General features: G+C 44.0%; 1 protein-coding gene across 1 annotated transcript in view; it reads left to right on the top strand.

The window, feature by feature from the left end:
* Nucleotides 1–22,644, top strand: part of Ptprm (protein tyrosine phosphatase, receptor type, M) — a gene marked incomplete at its 5' end in the record, with an annotated part of 513,011 nt that overhangs the window by 265,012 nt on the left and 225,355 nt on the right. The window contains 2 exon segments of the mRNA XM_005372618.2: nt 98–371; nt 1,311–1,347. Of these exon segments, the coding sequence (XP_005372675.2) occupies nt 98–371; nt 1,311–1,347 (311 nt within the window).

Here is a 22,644-nt window from a genome sequence, read left to right as displayed (position 1 = left end):
GTGATGCTGTCCAGCGTGTTCTCTATCTCACACGTGCTGTAGCAGATCAGCTCTGTTATCCAAACATACCATTGATGATCCTCTCTCTTTTTTCCAGTGTCTACCAAATAGTCGTTGAGGAAGAACGTCCTCGAAGAACTAAAAAGACAACAGAGATCTTAAAGTGCTACCCGATACCAATCCACTTCCAGAATGCATCTCTGCTGAACTCTCAGTACTATTTTGCCGCCGAGTTTCCGGCCGACAGCATCCAGGCTGCCCAGCCTTTCACTATCGGTGATAACAAGACCTACAATGGATACTGGAACACCCCCCTGCTCCCCCATAAAAGCTACAGAATTTACTTCCAAGCTGCTAGTAGAGCCAATGGGGTACGTTTTATAGATGACCGCTGACTGCAGGTATTTTGAGTTATTAAGGCAAGTGTAGCTTAAATAAGATAGTAGTAAATGGATGAAGTCAGGCCTTTGTGTGCTTTTACTCAGGCAAATGGGTTTCTTCTCCTTGTGAAATTATTTTCATGTAGAGAAACTTACGGCAAGAAATGAGAATATTCATCGTGTTTTAGAGGAGTTGGAAAAATATATCAGCATGATGGCTTTTATTTTCAGATTTTCTTATTACCAAAAGTTGGCTAGTCATTCTGCTTAGCTTACTAATTCTACGGGAAAACAGCACAGCTATGACACATATATTCAGCTCATTTAAAATTTTGTGAGATCCACAACATCTGTCTTTTAAGCATATTCTGTGCCATTTCTTTAGCTCCAAAGAGTTTATGCCTCCTATAGCTGCAACTAAATTAGGTATTTTTTTCTTTTCTAAGAGAAAACAACTTTAGAAAGATCAGATGGAAACAAAGTAAAATTCTCACGGAGTCGTTTCTGAAATGTTCCCCCTTTCCTGTTCACACCAACGCGGAACTCTGATAGGAACTCCAAACCACCTCAGGGGGAAGGAAGCGTTTCCGAGTTCCACCCTGGCTCCTTCCTAGCGCAGTCCTAGGTGTCCACCTGACTTTTGCCAGGGAGAGGAGGGCAAGTCTGGGGTCATACGTGTGTCTGGAGCAGGAACCCGGCTCCACCAGGCAGGGACACAGGCGTCCAGCTCTTCGTTCCTTATCGGTTCAGGGTTACCCAGAGCTCTGTGAAGGGCACCGGGAAATGTGTCTGAGCATGGCTCCAGAGTAATCAGTGGTGATAAAGCCTCACTTGGAACAGTGAGATCTTCCCTATCCAGTTAACTGCAGATTTCTCTGTTGTTTTTAATAAAACGTGAGTCGTAACTCCTCCCCTTTTTATTTCTTACAGGAAACCAAAATCGACTGTGTTCGCGTAGCCACAAAAGGTAGGTTGAAACTATGGGTTGATTTCCTGATTATGTCTTTTAAAACTTACTTTAGACTGTTTTAAAATGGCTTGAAATGTAATTCCATTGAAAAGTGAATGTTTATACCTGTGTATTACATATATATATATATGTATATATGCATGAATGTACATATATCTAAGTGTCAGGACATCATGGCAGTTAGTCTTGACTCTTTCCTGTCGACACTTCTTGCTATGTTCAAAGCAGTTTCCCCATGGACTTTAAATTTTTTTAATGTTAATTTTTACAAGATGCCTTTATACGTGTTTTAGATCATAGTGTTCCATACCTGATAAAAGGATATGTAGTGAATCTTCATATAAAAGGGGTAGTTAAAATATTACTGCCATCCTTTTTAATTTATTTTTTTGAGATAAGATCACGTTCTGTTGCCAAGGCTGGCCCCAAACTCCTGAGCCCAAGAGATCCTCCCAGCTCAGCCTCACGCGTAGCTGGGGCTCTGGGTATGCACTGCTGGGCCTCACCCCCCGCCCCCCACCACACACACACACTCTGCAGCAGCGATCTGGTCAGGACGGCACTAGAGGGTCAGGTCTGTGTGGCTCCCCCGCTCACGATGCTTGGCTCCAGATCACTCCTTAGGGAACTTGTTCCTCCTGCCTGGATGCACACCACCGAGGAAGAGCTGTGCAAGTGGGTGGGTGACACACCTTGCTCTCCCACGCAGCACCCCTAAAGAAGGTGCTGCTGAGTATGCTCATGTGTGAGCAACACTGTCCCATTAACCTCACAGCACTGCCTCACCCGTCACACACAGAAGTGTAGGAGACAGTGCTTTGAGAAACTCCGAATGCTGTCTTAAAATGAGGCATTATAAATGAACTGGCAGTTAAATACGTCACGCAGGCCACCAAACATGCGTGGCTTTGTGTGATTTAATTGAGAAGGGATGGGAAGGTCACCCTGGATGAGTTCTATGGGCGAGAACTATCTTCACGGTTGTTTACCTTTCAGGCAACAATTTGAACTGCCAAGGTTCTACACGAACATTTTCAGAATCCTCATTGCATTATTTCATGAAGATGCGTGACTTTTAAACTTAGTGGTAGCTTAGCAAATATTTCTTGGTTGCATAATATGGGGTAGGCATGGGTGAGGCAAACACTTCATTTCTGTTTGTCCACGTGGGGTTATAGTTCTTTTCCTGAGTATCTATTTATGCAGCTTTTAAGACACTCTCTATATCTTGTTGGACCTGATAAAGAGCCTCTATTGGGGCAATAAATTAACAGTAAGTGAAATGGTAGCTGTCAAGGTGTTTCCTCAACGGCCATATGCTAGCAGCTGCTAGTGGTTACAGTACCAGAGAGTCCTGGAACTGGGTTCCATCCTGGTTCTCGCTTGTGGCTCTGATCCAGAACAGGGCTCTGGAAGTACTGCCTTATAACGTCCCTCTGACCCTTACAGTCTGAAAAAGTGAATCTAGTCCCAAGGTGCCTAATTTATAATGCCTTATGTTTAACATCACAGCTGAAAGTTTGAAAATCACTTTATTTCATGCGTTCACATTTACGTCTCCACTCTAACTGTGAAAAAGGAGACAGATACCGCTACTCTCATTTTTCACAGGAGGACGTGTGTGTTGTTGGAGAGCACTGGCCTCGCAGCTCCCTCAGCTAGTAATCTGGGGGCCCAGACTCGACCCGCAGCACTGGCACTGCTCCCCGGGGTTTCCCGCCCGTGTCTGGTGGCTTCTCACCCTGAAGGAACTCTAGCCCGGTGGGCTGTGTGGCATGAGCATCTGAACTCCCTGTATTGGAGCTGAGTCACTGCCCAGCTCACTGTACAGACAATGAAAGATCTGTCATCATGCTATTTACATAGTTAAATTATTGTAGAAATAACTCATCAGTAAGTATGGGAACCTGACAAGTTTGCTGTTTTCACAACAGATTGAATTAGATAGCGATTTGGGCCATTTTCTCCCATCAGCTAGATTTCATCAATATCGTAATTTGTTTTTCAATCCACCAAAGGCTGATTAGGCAGTCGGATGACCCAAGTGACTAGATACTCCCCACTCATCTTCTCTGAGTCATTTGCAACCGTTTACACAGCAGCAAACTCTATCCAAATAACCCCTTCCGGGGAAAGAGGAAAACACATTTTAATATTCATTGCCTAACACTGTCGTTTCTGTTTCATAAAATCATAGTATAGTGAGAAACCAGGGGGGAGCCTGGCCCCCCAGGCAGAGTGGCGCTGTTGTGTGATTTTGTGATGGTCTGCGTGGACAGATCCAGCCACTCCCCTCACAGCATGGCAGAATGTTCCACTGCCCTTATAATGAGAAACGCTTCCCTTCGGTATCCTAAAAATTCTTTTTTCAGCACAGGAAGCCATCCCATCTCGACTACTTGTTTAGTACTGCGAAATAGGTATATTTAACAACTCTGTTAGTACTGTGTAATAAAGAAGCTGGAAATGTAGGCATTCAAACATCCTGAGTGTGCTTTGCCACCTATTTCTGACAGCATAGTGGCTTAATCAAGTTCTCAGGGACTAAACCGCTTTCCTGAGCAGCCTTCTGAGTTTACAGAGATTTCAGCATTCTCGTGAAACAACTATTGACAAGTATCTCTTAGGGGAGTATGGAGGTGGATGTGTTTCCACAAAGAGTAGTTTGTAATTTCAAGTGTGGATATGTCTCTTAAAAATCTAGTTTGTACTATTTATACATTTAATGTTGTGATTATCTTAAACATATTCCAAAGATACATTTTGACACTCATCATCTCAAATATGAAACCTCATAAAAATTATACACAGGAAAAAAACCTAAGGTATGTTATTACATATCTTCATGTTTGCAGGATTGCCTATATTTTTATGTATCCTCTAATTTCTCCCTCTAAGTGATTTCTCCATAGCTGCACGTGTGACTGTAGTCTCATTGACGAGTATAGATGAACTGCTCACAGAATGCTCTCTCTTGAGTGAGAAAACAAGGATGTCATGCTATAGGGTACGTGTGATGTTTGGACGTCCCCTTCTCAACTCAAAGGCTTCCTTTTATCTATAGCATACAGGGAGTAGGAGAGCTTTTAGTAATTTTTAAGTTCTCAAAATTTTTAATTTTTTTCAATCATATCCATCATTTTTATATATGGGTTCTTTTCGTGACCATTTGGTCCGGCTGTATGTTAGTAATTAGTGTGTTTTCTTTAACTTTTATGTTCATTACAGTAACTGTCAAGGTTAGAAACTTCTGCCAGTTTTGAAAGACTTTATGGATGACCAATTCGAAACTGTCAGGACAAACTTAAAAATCAAAGTATGTCTTGTTAGCAAATTAGATCTCGTATCAAATGAGCTATATCCATTCTAATTGATAGTTTATACACATAAATTCAGTTTATACACATACATTAATCTCTCATAAGGTAATATTTTCTTTAATATGTCATTCATGTCTCTTCCTAACAGTATAACCATGGGGAGATTTCCTGTTACTCATTTGTTTTTTAAAATTATTGGAATGCCTTCCAAGTACAAATGCATAGATATTTCATCTTTTGAAGCTCTTGAGTTCCTAAGTTTTGGGACTTTCATGTTTGTTGATTTTCGTATATAGAGGATTGTAGCTGTTTATTTGTTCCTTTCCTTGCTACAATTTGGCCCACAGCAGTATAGCTAGAAGTATCTACGTGCAAACACTAGTTTAATTCTCCCCAAAACTATCAGAGAAGTCAGAATTTAAACCTTAAACAAGAAGAAAAGAACTATTCCACTGTTATGTTTATAAAGGGGATTTTCTATGAAAAGTGCTTTGCTGTTTGTAATGTTAGTATTTTGTTGAACTCAGATTTGCACTGAACGTGAATATGCTTTGCTGGAAGACCTTGAGGAAACTTTGAAGGATTTCTATTGTCCTGATATAATTTCTAACTATATTCAGAAATTTGAATGTTTCTTTTTTTAATCACTAGGCTCTTGGAGAAGTTTCTCCAGCTTGTTTTTCTTTTCACTCTTTTGTTCAAGGAAATACCATCCTTTCTAGGCCATAATGTTACAGAATGAAAATGCTTTGATAAAAGAACCAAAAAGAATGTCTGCTGAGATGTAAACCTAATTAAGATTCCTTTTAATTGCACATATTGAATCCAGGAGAAAACAAATTGCATTGTGAGATCACTCATATATGCCAAGCTGTTATTGTTCAGGCTATGGATTTAGAAACAGGAATATATACATACAGTCTTCAGCATTTTGTAGGGAAAATATTGTCTTATTCTTGGTAATTCGTAACCTTCATAATGTACATCAGGAGTATACAAAGGCCCCCCAAAAGGGTCCCCAAAATAAGAAACCTAAGAGCCTGTGTTTCCCAAATTTATACAGCCCACTCCCATCTCTCACAGGACGCAGGGCTGGTAAAACACTGTTGGTAAATGCAGACCCATGGGTGCTAGGAGATCCAGACTTGCAACGGAAGAGGCCCAGCACAGAACCCAGGCTGGGAGCTCTTCCCTTCCCTGCTCACCTCTCTCCCCAAGACCCCAGATCAGGGCCACCACATGCTGTCTGTAAAGTACAGCATGGGAATCTGACTCTATTCTGCCCAATGTCATAGAGTTCTCTTTTACAGTGCTTTGTTCCTGATATTTTAAGGCAGGAGTCAGCAAACTTTTTGTGTCAAGGACCAGATAATAATTATTTTGAGTTGGGAATGCAGCTCAGTGGTTGAGCTCTTATCTAGCATACCAGTGCCTGAGCTCAATCCCCAGCACTGCAAATAAATAAAATGAATACAAACAAACGGTGTTTTAGGCTTGGAGCACCATGTGGTTTTTGTCACAACTACTGAGCTCTACCTTCCCCATTGTAAAGTACTTTCTAACATAAGCAAGTACCATCCTTGCACTAAAAACAATAGCTACAAGTGAACACCTCACAGGTTAGAACACAGATCATTGTATAAAGGTCTTTTCTGATGTAAGGACCTTTCACATGTGAGGCTTAGGCTCAGATTGTAGCTTGAGTCCTTTTTCATTTGTAAATGCCTGCTGCCCACGAGACCTGTTTTCATGTAACTTTTGTTCATATCTCTTACCTTCTTGGATAGTAGATAAGTGCTCTAATGTTTTAATAAGAAGGTGTTTTTCTCAAAAGTAAAGTAAGTCCAGTTTTCCTGTAAGTAATAGAAATGACATAAGCATATTAGCTGAACTACAGTATTCTATGAGCAACCAAACGTGTTACATGTATGGACCTTAGAATTAGTACCAACTTTGTCACAAGTCTTAGAAACAACATTTTACCATGTTCAACTTATTATATCCCAAACTGCAGAGTATCTCCTGTCTGCAAAATCATCATGGAGCTGTACTGGCAACTCTGTTCTCTGGCGTTTACCTCACTTTGCAAAACTGGGATGCTTTGGTTAATAACAGGCGAAAGACTGCTTACTGTTTTTTTTCTTTTTTTAATTTTAAAGAGAATTAAACAATAATAAAAATGAACAGAATTTCAAAACAAGATGTTATGAAATTAACAATGGTTATTATACTGCATTTTGCTATCTTCAAAGTACTTGCTCAGGTTACCAGATACAGGCATGTACAGTTGATCAAGCAATAAAAGCATTAACTGTTCTTTTCAGTAAACTAGTAGAAATTAGTAGTGCAATTATCTTAGCTATCTTGTGTGGCTATAGATATTTTTTTTCCTTTCTTCTTTTCTCTTTTCCCATTTTAAACTCATTTGCTGCAGTTGTCTCATTCTAAGGAGCAACACTGTTTGAGTGGAGCAGAGGGATATTTCAAAATATTATGCTGCAGCAGTTTTGGGTTTAATTGTCTGCAGATGGTAGATGATCTATTTTCCTTACTTGCTGCCACGTTTCGAATAGTACCCAGGCTGTTCCATGTAAATTAGTTATCTTTCATGTAAGCCTGTCCTTAATTTTTCAGTAATTTTTTTGCATCATTTTCCAGCTGTATCATGTTAGAACTGACATTTCAGTTTTCTATTTTTTTTTTCAATATCTGTGTGTCATGAATGTGAACCGCTTACTGCAAACAAAGCAAGATGCCCTGGTGGCCCTTTTCGAGCACTTTGCCCCTTCCTTTGGTCACAAGTTAACCACGACAGTGACAGCCAAGGCAATGCGTAGCTTCAGTTTTGCTTTCAACTGGCATTTTGAGATCCATTTTTTAATTCTCATCATGTGAAAATCTAAGGCCTTTAAGTGGAAGTCTGCATGAAATCTAGTTATTAGAGAAATCACTCTAATTAAAAAATTTTCGTGGAAGATGATAATGTTCCTCACGAAGGTAATTTGAGCAAGAAGAGAAAATATTGTGACCTAAGTGACATCACTTTAAATAACCTAATATATTTTCAAAGCCCAAAGTTTGGGTTCTCACAATTGGCTGTGAACCTCCCATCACCACGTTCAATTCCAGCTAGAAGCAGTTTGAAGTCTGCTGCTGAACTTAGGGCTTACGTTTTTGGCTTTGTTTTACTTTTTTCCTTCTGTTGATCTACCCAAGGTCTCAGCCAAAGCTTGCAATGGTTTCAGAGGTAGAAATCCTCCTGCCTGAGTAGCACTTGTTTAAGAGAAAAGAGTTTGGAAAATTCAATGCCTTGCTATGTTTTCTTTTTCCTTTCTTTCTTTCTTTCTTTCTTTTTTTCTTTTTGTCATTGTCGGGGCAGAGTTGAGACAATTTGATATGCTGATGGGTTCTTCTTGCTAGCCTAGCTTCAGTCTGGCTTTTTTCTCCCTCATGCATGCTGACCTGGAAATCCTCCTTTGCCTTAGCTGCGATAATCCTGACTCAGCTTACAACACCTTACATTCGCATCGCCCCTGCTGCAGGCGACGGCCAACTAACAGGTCAGACATTCAAGTATAGACGAGTCATCTTGCCCATTCCCCGCTCATCTTCCTCAGCTTCGTTTGCCCTCTACATTGCCTCCTTTGCTTAAGGCCTGTTTACAATGTCTCTGACCCCGGGTACAGATCTGTGCTCGTATTCAACCACTATGCTTGGCCTCTTCTGTGTGCACATTGATACCCATGCATTCGATACGACTCCACTGCATGTTTTCATTGTGTGTTTGGTCTGTTGGTTTGTTCCTTTCTAGCCTAATGTGATACAGAAATGAAATTTGCTGGTCTGACAATAGCAATGACGTCAACCAACAGGGTTTCAAGCAAACTCAGAAGGATGTACAAATTTGTCGTTTTCCTGGTTAATCAAAAAAGGCATTGAGATTTGAGAATGAGAAAGACTTCCTGTTTAACTCACAGGTCTAGTTTGCATGTCCATCAGCAGTATGCAGTCATATCTGCCGGGATTATTAAATGAGGCCACCCCAGAGATACTCAGGATGTTGCTGTTTAGATGGCTTTTTGTGTACATACAGCTGTTGCAGAGCTGACTGCTTTCCTCGTAGAACGTTTCCGAGCAAATCCCGTATAGACAAGCAGCGCATCTGCAAGTCAAGGAACTGAGTAACTGAGGAATGTTCAGAAAGGTTGAAGGACTTAGCATATTGAGCTGAACTGAGTTTGTACCAAGAGAGGAGCTTGTCCACTCTACCTACTTCTAAAAATGCACAGGCATCTCTAATAATCCAGGTGGGAAGAGTCCAGTAAACCACTCCAGATCCTAGGTGAGTGGCTAGTGAGCTCCAGAAGACTTTACCCTGCCACAAAAGCAAGTCCTGGTCAAGCTTCCCATCAGGATTACACAGAGAGGACTTGGGGTCTGGTTTTGGAAGGATCTGCAGTCCTATAGTCCTATGGCAACGAGCATAGGTGTGACTCAAGTAATATAGGAAACACGAAGCTGCCTTCCATGTAATTCCACCCTGTATGAAAATAGGGAATACTCTCAAACGGTGAAGAAAATAGCAAAAGTTAACTCTAATAAGAAAGCACAAATGTTTAGGTTGCTCCTTGAACTTACTATTTTGGAAAATAGAGCAATCGAGACTTGGGAAAATTATAGATGGGTTTGATGAGGTAAAGAAATATAGAATGATTCTACTTCCCTTTCCTTTAGAATCCTATGCATATTTTCAGTTATCTCCTGTAGGGCCTTGAAGCTGTACCTTTACTGGTATTTCTGCCTGCTTTGCTTTCAGATTTCCTTAAAGCATATATTTCTTTAACTGACTGAAGTTTACTTGTTACAGCCTCTTCCTTGTCCTGACTTCCGATGTCTTCCTCCAGCAGTGAGAGCACTCGAGGGACAGTGCCTCTCTAGTAGAAGTGCTGCTCTCTGCAGCCCCACACTAAGGCCTGGGCCCCGGCTCTGGGCATAAGGTCACATGTCCATCTCAAGGGTCTCGTGGAACCCATCAGCTGACATACCCCATTCCCCCACTATGTCTGAGCTGATGCCAGTCTGGCCCTCAGATCATTAAAAATGCCATCCTAAAGCCTTAGTTAGGAGAAATATAGCTGACTAGGCCTCTCTTGGGCCTAGTCTTATGATCTGCTTTCATCAAATGAAGCATGGTATTTACTAGGCATGAAATAAGTGACGCTTCTGATATCACTCCCTCTAAAGCTTGTGTGATTAAGAAGCTACCTCAGAAAGTGTTCCCAAGGCTTTTGGACCTAGCACATGTTAGTTGGTGTGGGAATTGTGAAGGACGCACACGCAGCAGCGGCATGCAGCAGCCTCAGTCCTAAGGGCTGCAGCGTGTGCATCATTTACTCCATTTTATTAGGTATTAAAGTGATGGAGGGGCCAAGCAAGCCTTAGAATCCAGTAAAAACTACCCCTGTTCTTTCTTCCATATGTGCTTCCGGTTTTAATGCTAGGTCCTCATAGCTGAATTACATTCACAACACAGTGATACTTCTTCCGCATTTCCTATCTGCACCAGCCATCCAGTTTGATAGCAGGAGGACCGTGTCTTGATTTAGCTCACTGAGTCAGTCACTTCTGACGGATGTCGAGCCCCGCTCTGTACCACCTGCTGACCAACCATTCTTGTCCAGAGTCTTTCCTGACTGGAGGCACAGGCATCTTGGCCTCAGGCACCCTCACACTGGATGAGGAGTTTAAGGAACACTCCCAGGCGGAGCTCCTCAGAACTCTAGGCACAAGGACTGCTGTGAATGAAACCTGAGTGTCCTGCTCGTCCTTGAGCACAGCTAGAAGACAGCAGTTTTGTAACTGAGGGGGAAATACCAAGGTATTTCACAACTTAGGATGGTGGCTGAGCCCACTCTGCACTTACACACTGGGACCTGGTGCCATTTTGTTCACTAGGTAAATCCTGCCCCTGGAGGAGGCCAGTGGGGGTACAGCAGAGCGCATTCGAAGTGCCTTAGCTCTCCTGTTCCTCTGGCTCCAGACCGATACCTGCTCCTCCAAACCCCACCCCAGGTCCAGCTGCTCCTCCAAATCCCACTCCAGGCCCAGCTCCTGTGGGAAACATCATGAGGCCCCAGCCGTCGTGTGCTGGCCCCGCCTGTGCCAGGGTGGGCAGGGTGGCTATGCCTGGCCATGGCTGGGGCCTCCCCAGTCGTCTGTCACCCAGGAAAATAAGCTCTCTGGTGTCGACCCCGCTGCAGGACTGGGCCTGCCCCCATGCAGGTGCTCCTCGATGGACTTCATTAGGACAGTGGCCCAGCTCCAGGAGTTCTGAGGAGCTCCGCCTGGGAGTGTTCCTTAAACTGCTTGTCCTCATCAACAGTAAGATGAAGCTCATCACACCCAACACACACACACAAACACACAGGCAGCAGCTCTGCCTGAACAGAAGCTGTAGAAGCCATCCTCCCAGCACTGCTCACTGTGCGGTGCACCCCCATGTCTTATATTCTGTTCTCTTATTCCGTTCCAATTTGAAAAAAAACCTTCTTGTTCCTGCCTACTAAACTGATTTCATTTCCATCTACTGAGTTGTCACCTACAGTTTTAAAAACACTTTTCCAAAGCACTAGATTTAGAAGATAATAAAAAGGAATACAATGTCTGACTGGAACAAGTATCTTATCCACCTCAAAACTCCTACTCTAAAAACAGCATACAAAGAAAGCTCTAGAAACCAGAAATGTATCCAGTCTGTAGTTTGCACCCTTTGTCTTGAGATCTCATTGTTCATAAATTGAGACTGCTTTAGGAAGAAAACAGAAAGTTGAACATGTTAGAAATTCCCCTTTAGGAATTTTTAAATTAATTTATATATAAATGTGTAGGCTACTTATATTAAGATATTTCCATTCACAATTTGATAACCCTACCAACTCTGAGATACTGCGGAAATCATTTCGCTAAACAAATTTTTTATCTTCCATGTGTTTAACATATATGCCCAATATGATGAACAAAGTGACTTCTGTGATTCATGTACAAGTCACATACATCAGAGCATGTTAGAATTTTTGTTAGATATAAAATTACTTCTTTTAAGAAAGAAGAAGGAAAACTAGCCAACAGTTGTTCCCACATCGTCAAAGATTGAGGAAAACATGCATGTAGCCAAGGCTTACACAGAGCCAGCACTACTGAGACTTAAAGCAATGAAAATAGGTTTTATTCAGTAACTGCTGACTGTAGGTTAGAGAGCTGAGCTGTGATTAGATGTGGAAGGAGGAAAGTGGGCCCCTGGAAGAGAGAAGAGGGGCTAGGAAGAGGGCTGACTTGGGGCTCAGGAGAGCTAGAGAAGGGAAACCTTACCAAAAGCCTGAAGGCTTCTGCTGGTCCCTGAGAAACATATTTGGGTTCCTCACCTGAGACTCATAGAAGTCAGGCTCCTCCCCTCCTTCAGAGGCAGGAGACAGAAACCCTGTCCTGAGGTGCCGGCAGAAGCAAAGGAAGTTCTCTCAGCAGCCTGAATTTTCTACAGCTGGCATTTTAAGGAGAGTGGGTCATCCCAGGAAAGGGTCAGAGGTGCGGGGGAACTGAATTAGTGCTTGTTCAGATCTCTGCAGGCCTCAGTTGAGGCCTAGTGGTGAAGGAAGCACAGACCTTGGTCAGGGGGAGGACTCTGTCAGGGAAGAGGTAGAGCTCTCGCGGAATAAACCAAGGAGCACTTTTTATGCCTCAGTGTGGCTCATAAAGACAGAGATCTTTTCAACTGGATGGATGGATGGATAGGTGGATGGGTGGATGGGTGGATGGGTGGATGGGTGGATGGGTGGGTGTGTGTGGATGGATGGATGGATGGATGGATGGATGGATGGATGGATGGATAAATGAAGACATGGAAGCCACCAAAGCAGGTCCCCACTGAGGGAAACAGGAAGTCATGGCATTTGCAGAAACCCTTATGGGTCCTGACACTAAGCTGTATCCCTGAGGCCCCCATGCCTGAGCCTCACAAGGGAAAAATATCGCTACAGCTACTGCATCTTACCAATGGGAAGCAGAAGCAGGCAGAGACAAGATTCCCTCCATGGTCCCGGAAGTCTACATTCCATCAAGTCAGGGCCTCTCGTGGTGGGACCTTTGTCATCGTTGGGTCTCCCCCAGGCCTTCAGACATCACCTGATTCCTGCCAGCCTGACACCCTAAGCTCCCCGAGCTATCTCCCTTGGGTCTTGGTGGCACTGGGCTCCCCAGCCCCGACACATCCCATCACCTGCCTGCCTCTGCCACCTTCCACCCTTCTAGGTGTGGCTAGAGAAATGGCAGGTCCCTGTTTGGACCCCACCCCACCTTGGGTGCTTCTTGCTCATCACCACACGTCCCATTTGTGGGGCAGACTGCTACCTCCCACCCCCACCAAGGACCCAGGATATGTGCAGATGCCTGGGGTGGCCTGGCCTGGCCTCCCTCCCTTCTGTCCTCGTGGTGCCCTTTCCTGCCCTTGGCGCATGAGTACTTCCTCACATTGCCTGTGTCTGCACCCACTGGGTCACAGAGATCTGTTCGTCGTCTCTTCCTCGCATCACTGTTGCCTTGACTTTGTTGTGTCCTTTAGCAGAGATTCTATTTTTACATACTATAGTTTCATTTTTTTTATTCCTCTAAGGATTTTGTTTTGCTTGAGATCTTCCCATCTCTCAGTCATGAATTTTCTTACAATGTTTTCACAGTGTTCTGTATATTTAGCTTTTGGATTGTCTAGAAATTACTGTTAATATAATATAAGGTATTGTTGTGGGGCTGGTGCGTCTTTCTCCAGACACATAACAGTCGGCCAGCACACTTTATTAAATAAACCGTTATTTACCCATAGAATCACAGTGCCACATTGCTATATATGAAGTTTTCATGTACACCTGGAATTCCCAGATTAGATTCTGTTACGGTCCTTGGTGTCTTCCCATACATTTGTCATCATCTTTAATCACAGAGGCTTCTTAACAATAGTTATTTGGTAAAATTAGAACTCCTTTCTTATTCTTTGTCAAAATTAGCCACCACTTACCTTCCAGTATCTTCATGTTGGTCCTTACGTGGGTGGCACCCTCTTCCTTTCTGAGCTCTGCGGATCTTCTTTTCCTCTGCTTCAATCTGTAGCACTCAAACTTCAAACCACCCCACCCCATGGTTGGTTGAACACACCCTTTCTGCTAGGTTTTAGGTACTGTAACAGAATACCCGAGATAATAAATTTATAAGAAGGAAAGGTTTATTTTGGTTCACAGTTTTGGAAGGGTTGGTTCATAGTGACTTGGCCCAGTGGCTTTAGGCCTGTGGCACCACAGTACCTAATTGTTCCTACCAGGCCTCACCTGCTAAAGGTTCCACCATCTTCCAATACCACCATGGGCTGGAGACCAAGACTTCAGCATGTGGATGTAGGGGACTCTTACAGAAGCCATAGCATCAGCCGTGCCCCCAGTGTACTCTGAGCTTTGGCTCTGGCTTTCCCTTGCTCAGAATCCCTTGCCTGAATGTCCAGTTCCCTCACCTTCTACATGAAGGCTCAGGTCGATCTCATCTGCTATAGATTAGGTCTAGACCATCCCCAAAGGCTCATGTGTTCAGAGGTAGGACTCTGGGAAGGCAGCTGCATCATGGGACACTGCGCTCACCCTTGGATTAGGCACTGAGTTCAGAGCGGTAGGTGCCGTTAGGAGGTGAGGCCTGGTTGGAAGAGGTAAGTCACTTGGGGTGACCTGGAACGGGGACTCTCCCTGTCTGGCTCCTCCTTCCTCTCTGCTTCCTGACTGCCGGGGGATGAGCAGCTTCCTCTACCCTCGCGTTTTCCACAACACCCTTTTTGCTGTGGAGCCTGTCAGCTATGCACTGAAACCTCTAAAAACCAGGAGCCAAAGTAAACCTGACCTCTAAGTTTTGGGTGTTGGCGTTGTGTCCCAGAGATGAGAAGAGTGACTAAGGTACGAGCTTCTCAGGGCAGGCAGCTCGGCTGCTGTTCCATCCTAACGCCTCACCTGCCACCACCCTCTCCCCACCTGCCCGGCACTTGGTGCCCTCGCCCTGCTGCTGTCTTCTCTTTTGGGAGCACTTAGCACCTTCTGTACTCACCCCTCCTGTCTGCTACTGTCCGTCTCCCCTTGCTAGGCTACACGCTCCGCCAGGGCAGGGGTCTTCATTACTGTGTTCTGATCCAGAAGATGTCCTGCTCCACGCTGCACAGTAAAGTTCTTCAAAAATGCCACTGAGATGGTATGAGACTGTTCTGATGAAAAATGTGGCAAATGTCTCCATTTATTTAGATGGTACTGGAAAGTTTCTCTTCCAAATTTGGAGTGGCCCGTAAAGCCAGTCTTGCTAGGTCTTGCTAGTGAGAGACTTGCCTGGCCACCCCCCGCAAGCCTGAGCCGTGCCTCGCATCTTAGCCATCTCTGGCCATGCTTGTGTCTGCCCGTTAATTCATCCACCACAGAGCAGGTGGGCCGAGTGTTTCGGAATTACAACCTGGTCACATCGCTCCTCCTCCTGAAGCACATCACCTTCTTCTCTGGTTAGAACAGATTCCGCATGTCCCATCCCAGTGTAAGATGCCCCACGTGCTGGCTGTGGCCTTTCTTCTCCCCTGTCCCTGTCAGTCTGTCCCACCCATGCCAACCTTCCTGGTTCTCCGGAACACCAAGCCACTCTGTGTATGTGCTGTCCCCAAGCCTCGTCCGCAGTTTTCATGTCCCTTATCTGAAATGCTCGGGAGAAGCTGTATTTCTGATTTCTGATTTTTTTCAGATTTGGGGGTGTTTCTTTGCACGTAATGAGACATCCTGCGGGCAGGAACCAAGTCTAAATGCAAAACTCATTTATCTCTCCTATACATTTTACACACCTTCCCTGAAGGCACTTTTGTACAATGCTTTTAATAATTTCATGCAAGAAGCAAAGTCTCACGGTGCGCAATTTTCCCGGTGTGGCACGGTGATGCTCAGAAAGTTTCCAGCCTCAGAGCATCTCAGGTTGGGGTGCTCATGCTGGACCGGCAGGAGCCAGTGCCATGTTGTTCCTGCAGACAGACTCCCTGCAGGGTCCCAAGGACGGTGTCATGCAGCCTCGGTTCCAGTCCCGGCCGTCTGGGTGCCCATTTCCGGCCCAGAGTGTGCGCACGTAGCTGTCTTGTCCCGGCGGCTCACAGGCGCCTGGCCCCGGGTTCTGAATGAGGAACAGCGACAGCCGCGCTCGCTCACGGGGCTACCAGGTTTCCTCACACCTTTCATCACTGCTGTTCGTCAGTTGATTGGGGGCCGGGCTCTTTCAAATTTGGTTTATTTTCCCTACTTTTGTCTGATTTTAGTTTACTCGAATGTACAATATATCTCTGCTTTATGATATATAGGTATATTTTTATATATGATATATATATCAGTAGACTTTTCCATTGGTAATAAAATAAACCAATGGTTTTGCAACCCAGTAATTTTTTTAAAAATCAGTTTATTTTAGCTATTTCTGCTTGGGCAAAAGCCATGCGAAAGGCTGAATGGCTTTTTAGAAATGAGCCCACCCCTTACTCAGCACTGAATCAGCCTCATTACCACCCGCTAACCCTGTCTGAACAGTCCTCCACCCCGACCCACGGGGCCTGGCCAGGGGGCCAGTTGTGAGCCAGAAAACAGCAGTGTCAGTGTGCACATGGATGTTGGTCTTGTGGGCCCAGGGCTCTGTGTTTGTAAGGTGAAGATGCCACTCAGATCACATCTTAGCAACACTAAATAGCTGGAAGACCGGTTTTCCCCGGGGGTGGCGGAATGTTCCCCCGGACTTTACCTTGGCAGTGGCAACATCAGGGGATACAGAAGGCCTGTGGTGAGAAGCAGCGTAGCCAGATCTAAAGAAATGAAAACTTGTGGCTGGAAGTCAGAGTCCAGGAAGGATGCCGGGGGTGAGCAGTCAAGTCCCCAGGCAGCAGAGGCCAGCTGTGACCAGGGTTTCCGTGAAGGTGTTGGTCTCAATCCCAGCCACGGGGGAAGCAGTTGAGGATTCTGGTGAGCAGCAGAGAGGGTCAGGTTTACCCCATACACTCCCGCCACACTGAAGATAGCGGAGGAGAGGTGGACAAGACAGAAGGCAAAAGTAGAGCCCTAAGAAATGGAAGAGCACCCAACAGTGTAGACCAAAAGCACCAAGTGATTGTGAGTGAGTAGAAGAGCTGGATTCCAGAAAATCACTACAGAGAGCCCTGGGCTTGGCTCGCAGATCGTCTGCAGCCAGCTTGGAAGAGCAAATGACAAGAAGTTAAGGGACAGGACAAAGCACATCAGAGGAACTGTTGGAATCCCTCTGACATGGAATGGTTCCATTCAGCCCCTGCCCAAAATAATCTGCCTCATGTTGGCTGGGAGCTCTTTCTTGGCCTATGCATGTGAATCCCAGCAGATTAAGGATGACCACACTCAGCACCGTGGTCTGAGTTTATTAACACTGAGGTGAAATCACACCTGGCTTAGCTGCAGACTGTTGGATTCTGCCCTTTCAAGAATTTAGTCTTTATACCCAGGAAGGTGTGTCAGATGAGATTGTCAGTTGCATTCACTATAGCATAAGTGTACACATACATAAAAATATTTTCTCTGCTGCTGCAGGGCCCGTATTTTATGTAGCTTTGCACTTTCTACTGCCTGTCACTCAGCGTGTGGCACATGAAAGGCACTCAAAGATTAGCAGTTATTTTCTGATGGAATGAAGTCACTCATAGGAGAGAAAATTCCACAGAATCCATGAACTAATCTCTAAGCCACTTTTTGAAATAACATCTCTGCCACAGAGGAGCATCCAGCTGTAGTCAAGATACACATCGTGGCCCTGGACCAAGAGTTCTGCGGCCATCCCTGCCAGCTTCCCTCTGTAGCTTTATGAATGCATACCGCTGAACTCTGACCCAAGTCCAAGTTGTACTTTGAGTCCCTGAAATACTTGGCTGTGAGGAGCTGTCCCCTGAGTACTTCCCACTGCTTTTCTAGGGAAGCATCCATCCATCTATCCATCCTTCCATCCATCCTTCCATCCATCCATCCACCCACCCACCCACCTACCCACCCATCCTTTATGTCATTGAGTTTCTCGTTCCTTTGGAGAGCTTGGAGTATAATCAGTTCTACATTAAAAAGTGTAGTGGGTGCTTCTGATCTCAAGAATTTGTGGCTTTTGTTAAGACCAGTGTAAACAGTTCAATAAATTCACCTCAACAAATTTACTCTTGAACTACTAGTAATAATCACAAAGGGGTAAATAAATCAGTTAACATAAATTCAGTTGTACTATAAAACATAATGTTTGCAATATTGGAGTCATTTCCAGTGTCAGAAGCTTTGATTTATCCTTTTGAAAGAATTCTGGGTCAAAACTGAAGGAAACCAGACGTGGTGGCGCATGCCTGTAATCCCAGCACTTGGGAGGCTAACACAGGAGGATCGCTGCAAGTTCCAGACCAGCCTGGGCTACAAAGTGAGCTCAAGGCCAGCCTGAACTGCATAATGAGACCCTGTCTCAAAAAGACCACAAAAAAAAAAAAAATGAAGGAAGAAAATGCCTCCTTTTTATGATTCCTTGGCCAAACCCTTAGTCTTTGTAGGTAATGAATGGATTGGAAGTAGTGGCTGGATTAAAGCTACCATTTTGCAACTACCTAGCTGTCTTGGCTCTGGTTAGGTGCAGCACTGTATAAACGTGGACAGTCATCAGTTCCTGTGCACTGTCATGAGCATTTTGTGGTAGACAGTGACGGGCATAGCTATGTTTCTTGGCCCTAGAGGTAAGGACATGATGTGAGTAAGAATATGGTTGGAATTTCAACACCTCACGAGAGTTGCTTGAGGATTCTGAAATTTGTTTTTCAGCTAGAAAGAATGTAAAGTGAGGGGGAAATTTCATTCTTTCTGCAATACCAGCTGACTGCATTTTAATGGGCCACAGTGTCACTGTTGATTTATTACCCTTTTTTTGTTCTTTTATGTGTTATATTTGTCATTTTGCTGTGGCAGTTTCATCTATAAAATAGTATAGTTACAAGGAATTGGTGAGGGGACCCAGGAGTGCAGTGGGGGATTCCATTCCTTTTCGCCTGTCATTTTTTGGAATAAAATACTGAGTCAAATGTCAAGTATTTGATTTTAGAAATAATGTATTTTAAAAGCCATAGATTGCACTGAAAGAGTACTGTTTTTCATTTTTATTACATACACCTAAGAACAGTATGTGAAAGATATTCAGTATAGACACACAATTTCATTTTCAATATGCTTCTGTGTTTCTTTCTCCCTATCAGCAATGTGATAAAGGAAAACCAAACAATATGCTTAACTATCTTTTATTTGCTTGTTGTACCGTCTTCTGGCCTGAAAAGCAAAAATTGAAATTTGTGTGTTGAGAAACCTATCTTTTCTTTTTGATATTAATCGGGTGTGTTGTGCATGTCTGAAAAGGATGCTGGCAGGGGGCTGGGGATTTAGCTCAGCAGCACAGCGCCTGCCTGGCAAGCACAAGGTCGTGAGTTCGATTCCCAGTACCAGAAACAAACAAACAAACAAAAAAGGATGCTGGCAGTGGAGTTTGAGCTTAGAGCAAGCTAAGCTTAGTAAAAGACACAATATGCATGTAGTTTAAAAAATAGCTGAAGACTGAATTGTAAAGTGTTCTTACCTTCTCTGTAAGGAAATGTCTTCTTTCTATTTTGTCGTAAAATTGTTGATATGTCCTTGGTGTTAATACAAATGGGAAAGGCCTGAGTAACTTTTAAATACTGACCAACACCGAGGAACAGGTCTGTGTCTGTCCTTCCTCCCCTTTGCACAAGTGACTGGCGTGCCTGTCAGTTTATCAACTGCCAATTGCTTACCATCCACTGCTACTGACAGTCACCACTGGTGATGTTTTGATTTCCACCCCCTTATTTACTTTAGGAAAATTGTTACCACAGTTTAAAACGTAAGGCTTCAAGATGAATCCTGACAGGCTCATGTCTAAAAGTCCCCGTGAATCTCATGCACAATTCATAGGCAAAGGGTTGCGCTGCCCTGTGGTTCACTTTTTGGTTGAGTCTGGATGAGTCTATCTCGGAAATGAGTATTTTTATGTAAAACGAGTAGTGTTTGTGGGCACTCTTTGTCAGTATTTATGGGCATGATCCAGTATAATGAATCTGAATGGAAAGCAAGTCAGAATTCCCTTCTTCATCCTAAGACAAGCAGGTGTACAAAAGGCAGCAAATCAGGAAAATATGAAGGAAGGAACTAGAAAAAAATGACACCTCTTTTAGAAGAAAGAATTTTTATTTTACAGGCTTTGTAAAAGAATCAGGAAAGAATTCAGGCCAGCTGAGCGAAAGGGCAAAAAGCAGCGTTCTTTGTGCAGAAAGGCCTCCTCTGTCCTTTCGACCCTAGCAGGTATCATAACTTGTCCATCCACTCTTCAGTGGGCAAGAGTGGGTCCCAAAGCTTTTTGAAATTGACTTTCAACATTCCAGTATGTGAAAAACCAAGACTGTGACACACGCACGCACACTGTCTCAACATCTCTACTTTTAGAATAGGCATTGATGCTTCTGAGGGTGGTGGTCTGGACGTTGGCTTTCTTGTCTGGTTTATCCCGCAGCCATGGCTCTCCTAGCATCCCTGTCTGGAAGGTTGCTGAGGGCCATGGTGGAGGAGGCCCTCTCCACCGTTGGTTACCCTCTTGTCCACTGGGAAGCCAGGGCTGTATGGAGCTTTGAGGCAAGACACGGCCCACTTTCTGGTGCATGCCCTATCCTTGATGATAACTACTGTAAACATTGTTTGTATTAAAAAAATTAATATGAGAAAAAATGCAACTTTGGCATGGATTATTTAAAAAGATCAAACTGCAGACATTTCGAAGACGCGTGCTGCATTTGCAAACACCCCTACTTCATCTTAAGCAGCAACGGCTCAAAGCAGCGGAGAACTAGGTCTACCCTTCCCTGTAGCCAGAGCACTGAAAACAGCCGCAGGCTCCCCCTGGCCACAGGGGCCCCTTTGCCCCGCCCCCGTCCTTGGTGTAATGTGAATACTTTTCTTTGCATTGCTCCGTAAGTCACATCTGTTCTAAAGAAAGTATAAAATGGTGCCCTTTAGTGGGATCCCTTAGCTCGGATGGTCCATGAGCTCCCTGAATGGCAGTTTTACACATTGAGTACCAAGTTGCTAAAATATAAAATATAAAGCAGTTTGATGGGCAGAGCTATGAGATTTTTCCAACACGTTGTTTTCATTTTTAGAGCTATAAGTAATTATCTCTGAGAAACAATATTTGAAAATGAGGCTGGCACCTGGCTTGGAATTATAAATGGCATGTGCCTAGAACGCCTGTCAGGACCTCTGATCAGCTTTCCCATGGACTCCACAGCTCCCTGAGCGATCTGTCACTCGAGCCGTGTAATTGATGCTCACTTTGCTACGTGTAATTTTACTTATGGGTTTTGCTAATGGGGCAACTATTAATTATGGGTTTTTATTAATTAATGACATAGTTTATTCAAGTTAGAGCTCTTGTGTAGGTGTTCTGTTTGCCGTGATTGAATTTTTGTCTGTTTTACTGAAGGAGAGGTATATATAGTCTTCACAGTAAACATGATGGGAGACAAGGTTAACTTGATGATATTGCCAATTTAGCGACTCACCCTACCTGAATAATTTCTTTAGACATTGATGTCTGTTTATTTACAAGTGCAACACCTGTCTGCAGGTAAAGTCCGACTCCCAGTGAGTCCTTTGTGTCTTTTCACCCTTGTAGGGGCGTAGGAAAAGCAATTATTCGTACTTCTGCCTTCTTTTCCTATGAGTAATAAGGAAGTTAGAGAATGTTTCCAAGGCAGGATCACAGGAATCAAGTAACCATTTTATTGGATAAGACTCTTCTTACTAATTTGCATCCTATTGGCCTAGTTGTAAAGATGCTTCTGTTTTCTCCTTCCAAGGATACCAGACCCTTGTAATTACTCTCAGCAAAAACTTAAAGACTCCTGAAACAAATTCCACACACGAGCATGAAAAATGGTCTCTAGCCACTTAATCATTACAAGTATTGAGTTCACAGCACTTTATTCTTGACAGCTCCTCATTTCCTGTCTCCCTGATATGTACCCAGTTAACTTTCCTGTCATTGATGGATACATATGTCACTGCTGCGAGTCCTGGGAATATAACATTTTGCCACTAGTATTTATTTTCGTGCTTTCTTTCTATTAATCTCATTTGATCATTCATGAAAGTTTCTCCAGTAAATTTCCCAGTAAGGACTTTTCTCTGTCATCACAGAACTGAGAAAACTTAGGCTTCTGTGTCCAGCCTGTGGTCTCCACAGTGAGTCTGTGTTTAGAGGCAGGCCTTCTCTGGAAGATTGTCATCTGCATGGCCAAGGGAGGTCGCCCAGGACCCCTACTCAGGCACCTTTCCCTAGCTCCTGGGCATCGGTGGAGGAAAGACCAGGAAGCGAACCTATTTTGGTCTTCCCTTTCCATTTCTGCTCTTCCTTCTATTTCGTTTCCTTTCATGCCCACTGCCCAGGGCCTGAAAATGTTAACAGGAAGTAACTAGTTAGGCTGTGCAAACCAGAGAAGCAGGATGTCTTAGTTACTTTGCTCACTGCTGAGATAAAATACTTGACGCCCACAGTTAAGGGAAGAGGTTTATTTAGCTCATGGTTTGTAGCTCACAGTCCATAATTGGCTGGTTCCAAGGCAGAATGGCACATGGCAGAGGGGCAACAGTTCATGGTGGTGGGAAACAGCAAAAGCAACAAGGGAGTGGGGACAAGCCTCTTTCTGTCCCTTACATTGTATGCAGGCTGCCCACTCCAGGGCGAGTGTAGCACTCACACCCTTAATCCTTAAGTGTGAGAGGGGCTGGGGATTTAGCTCAGTGGCAAAAGCGCCTGCCTGGCAAGCGCAAGGTTG

Source organism: Chinchilla lanigera, unplaced genomic scaffold, assembly GCF_000276665.1.
Source record: "Chinchilla lanigera isolate Chin_1 unplaced genomic scaffold, ChiLan1.0 scaffold00001, whole genome shotgun sequence".
NCBI lineage: Eukaryota > Metazoa > Chordata > Mammalia > Rodentia > Chinchillidae > Chinchilla > Chinchilla lanigera.
Note: the sequence above shows the minus strand (reverse complement) of the source record. Positions and strands in the feature narration are given on the sequence as shown.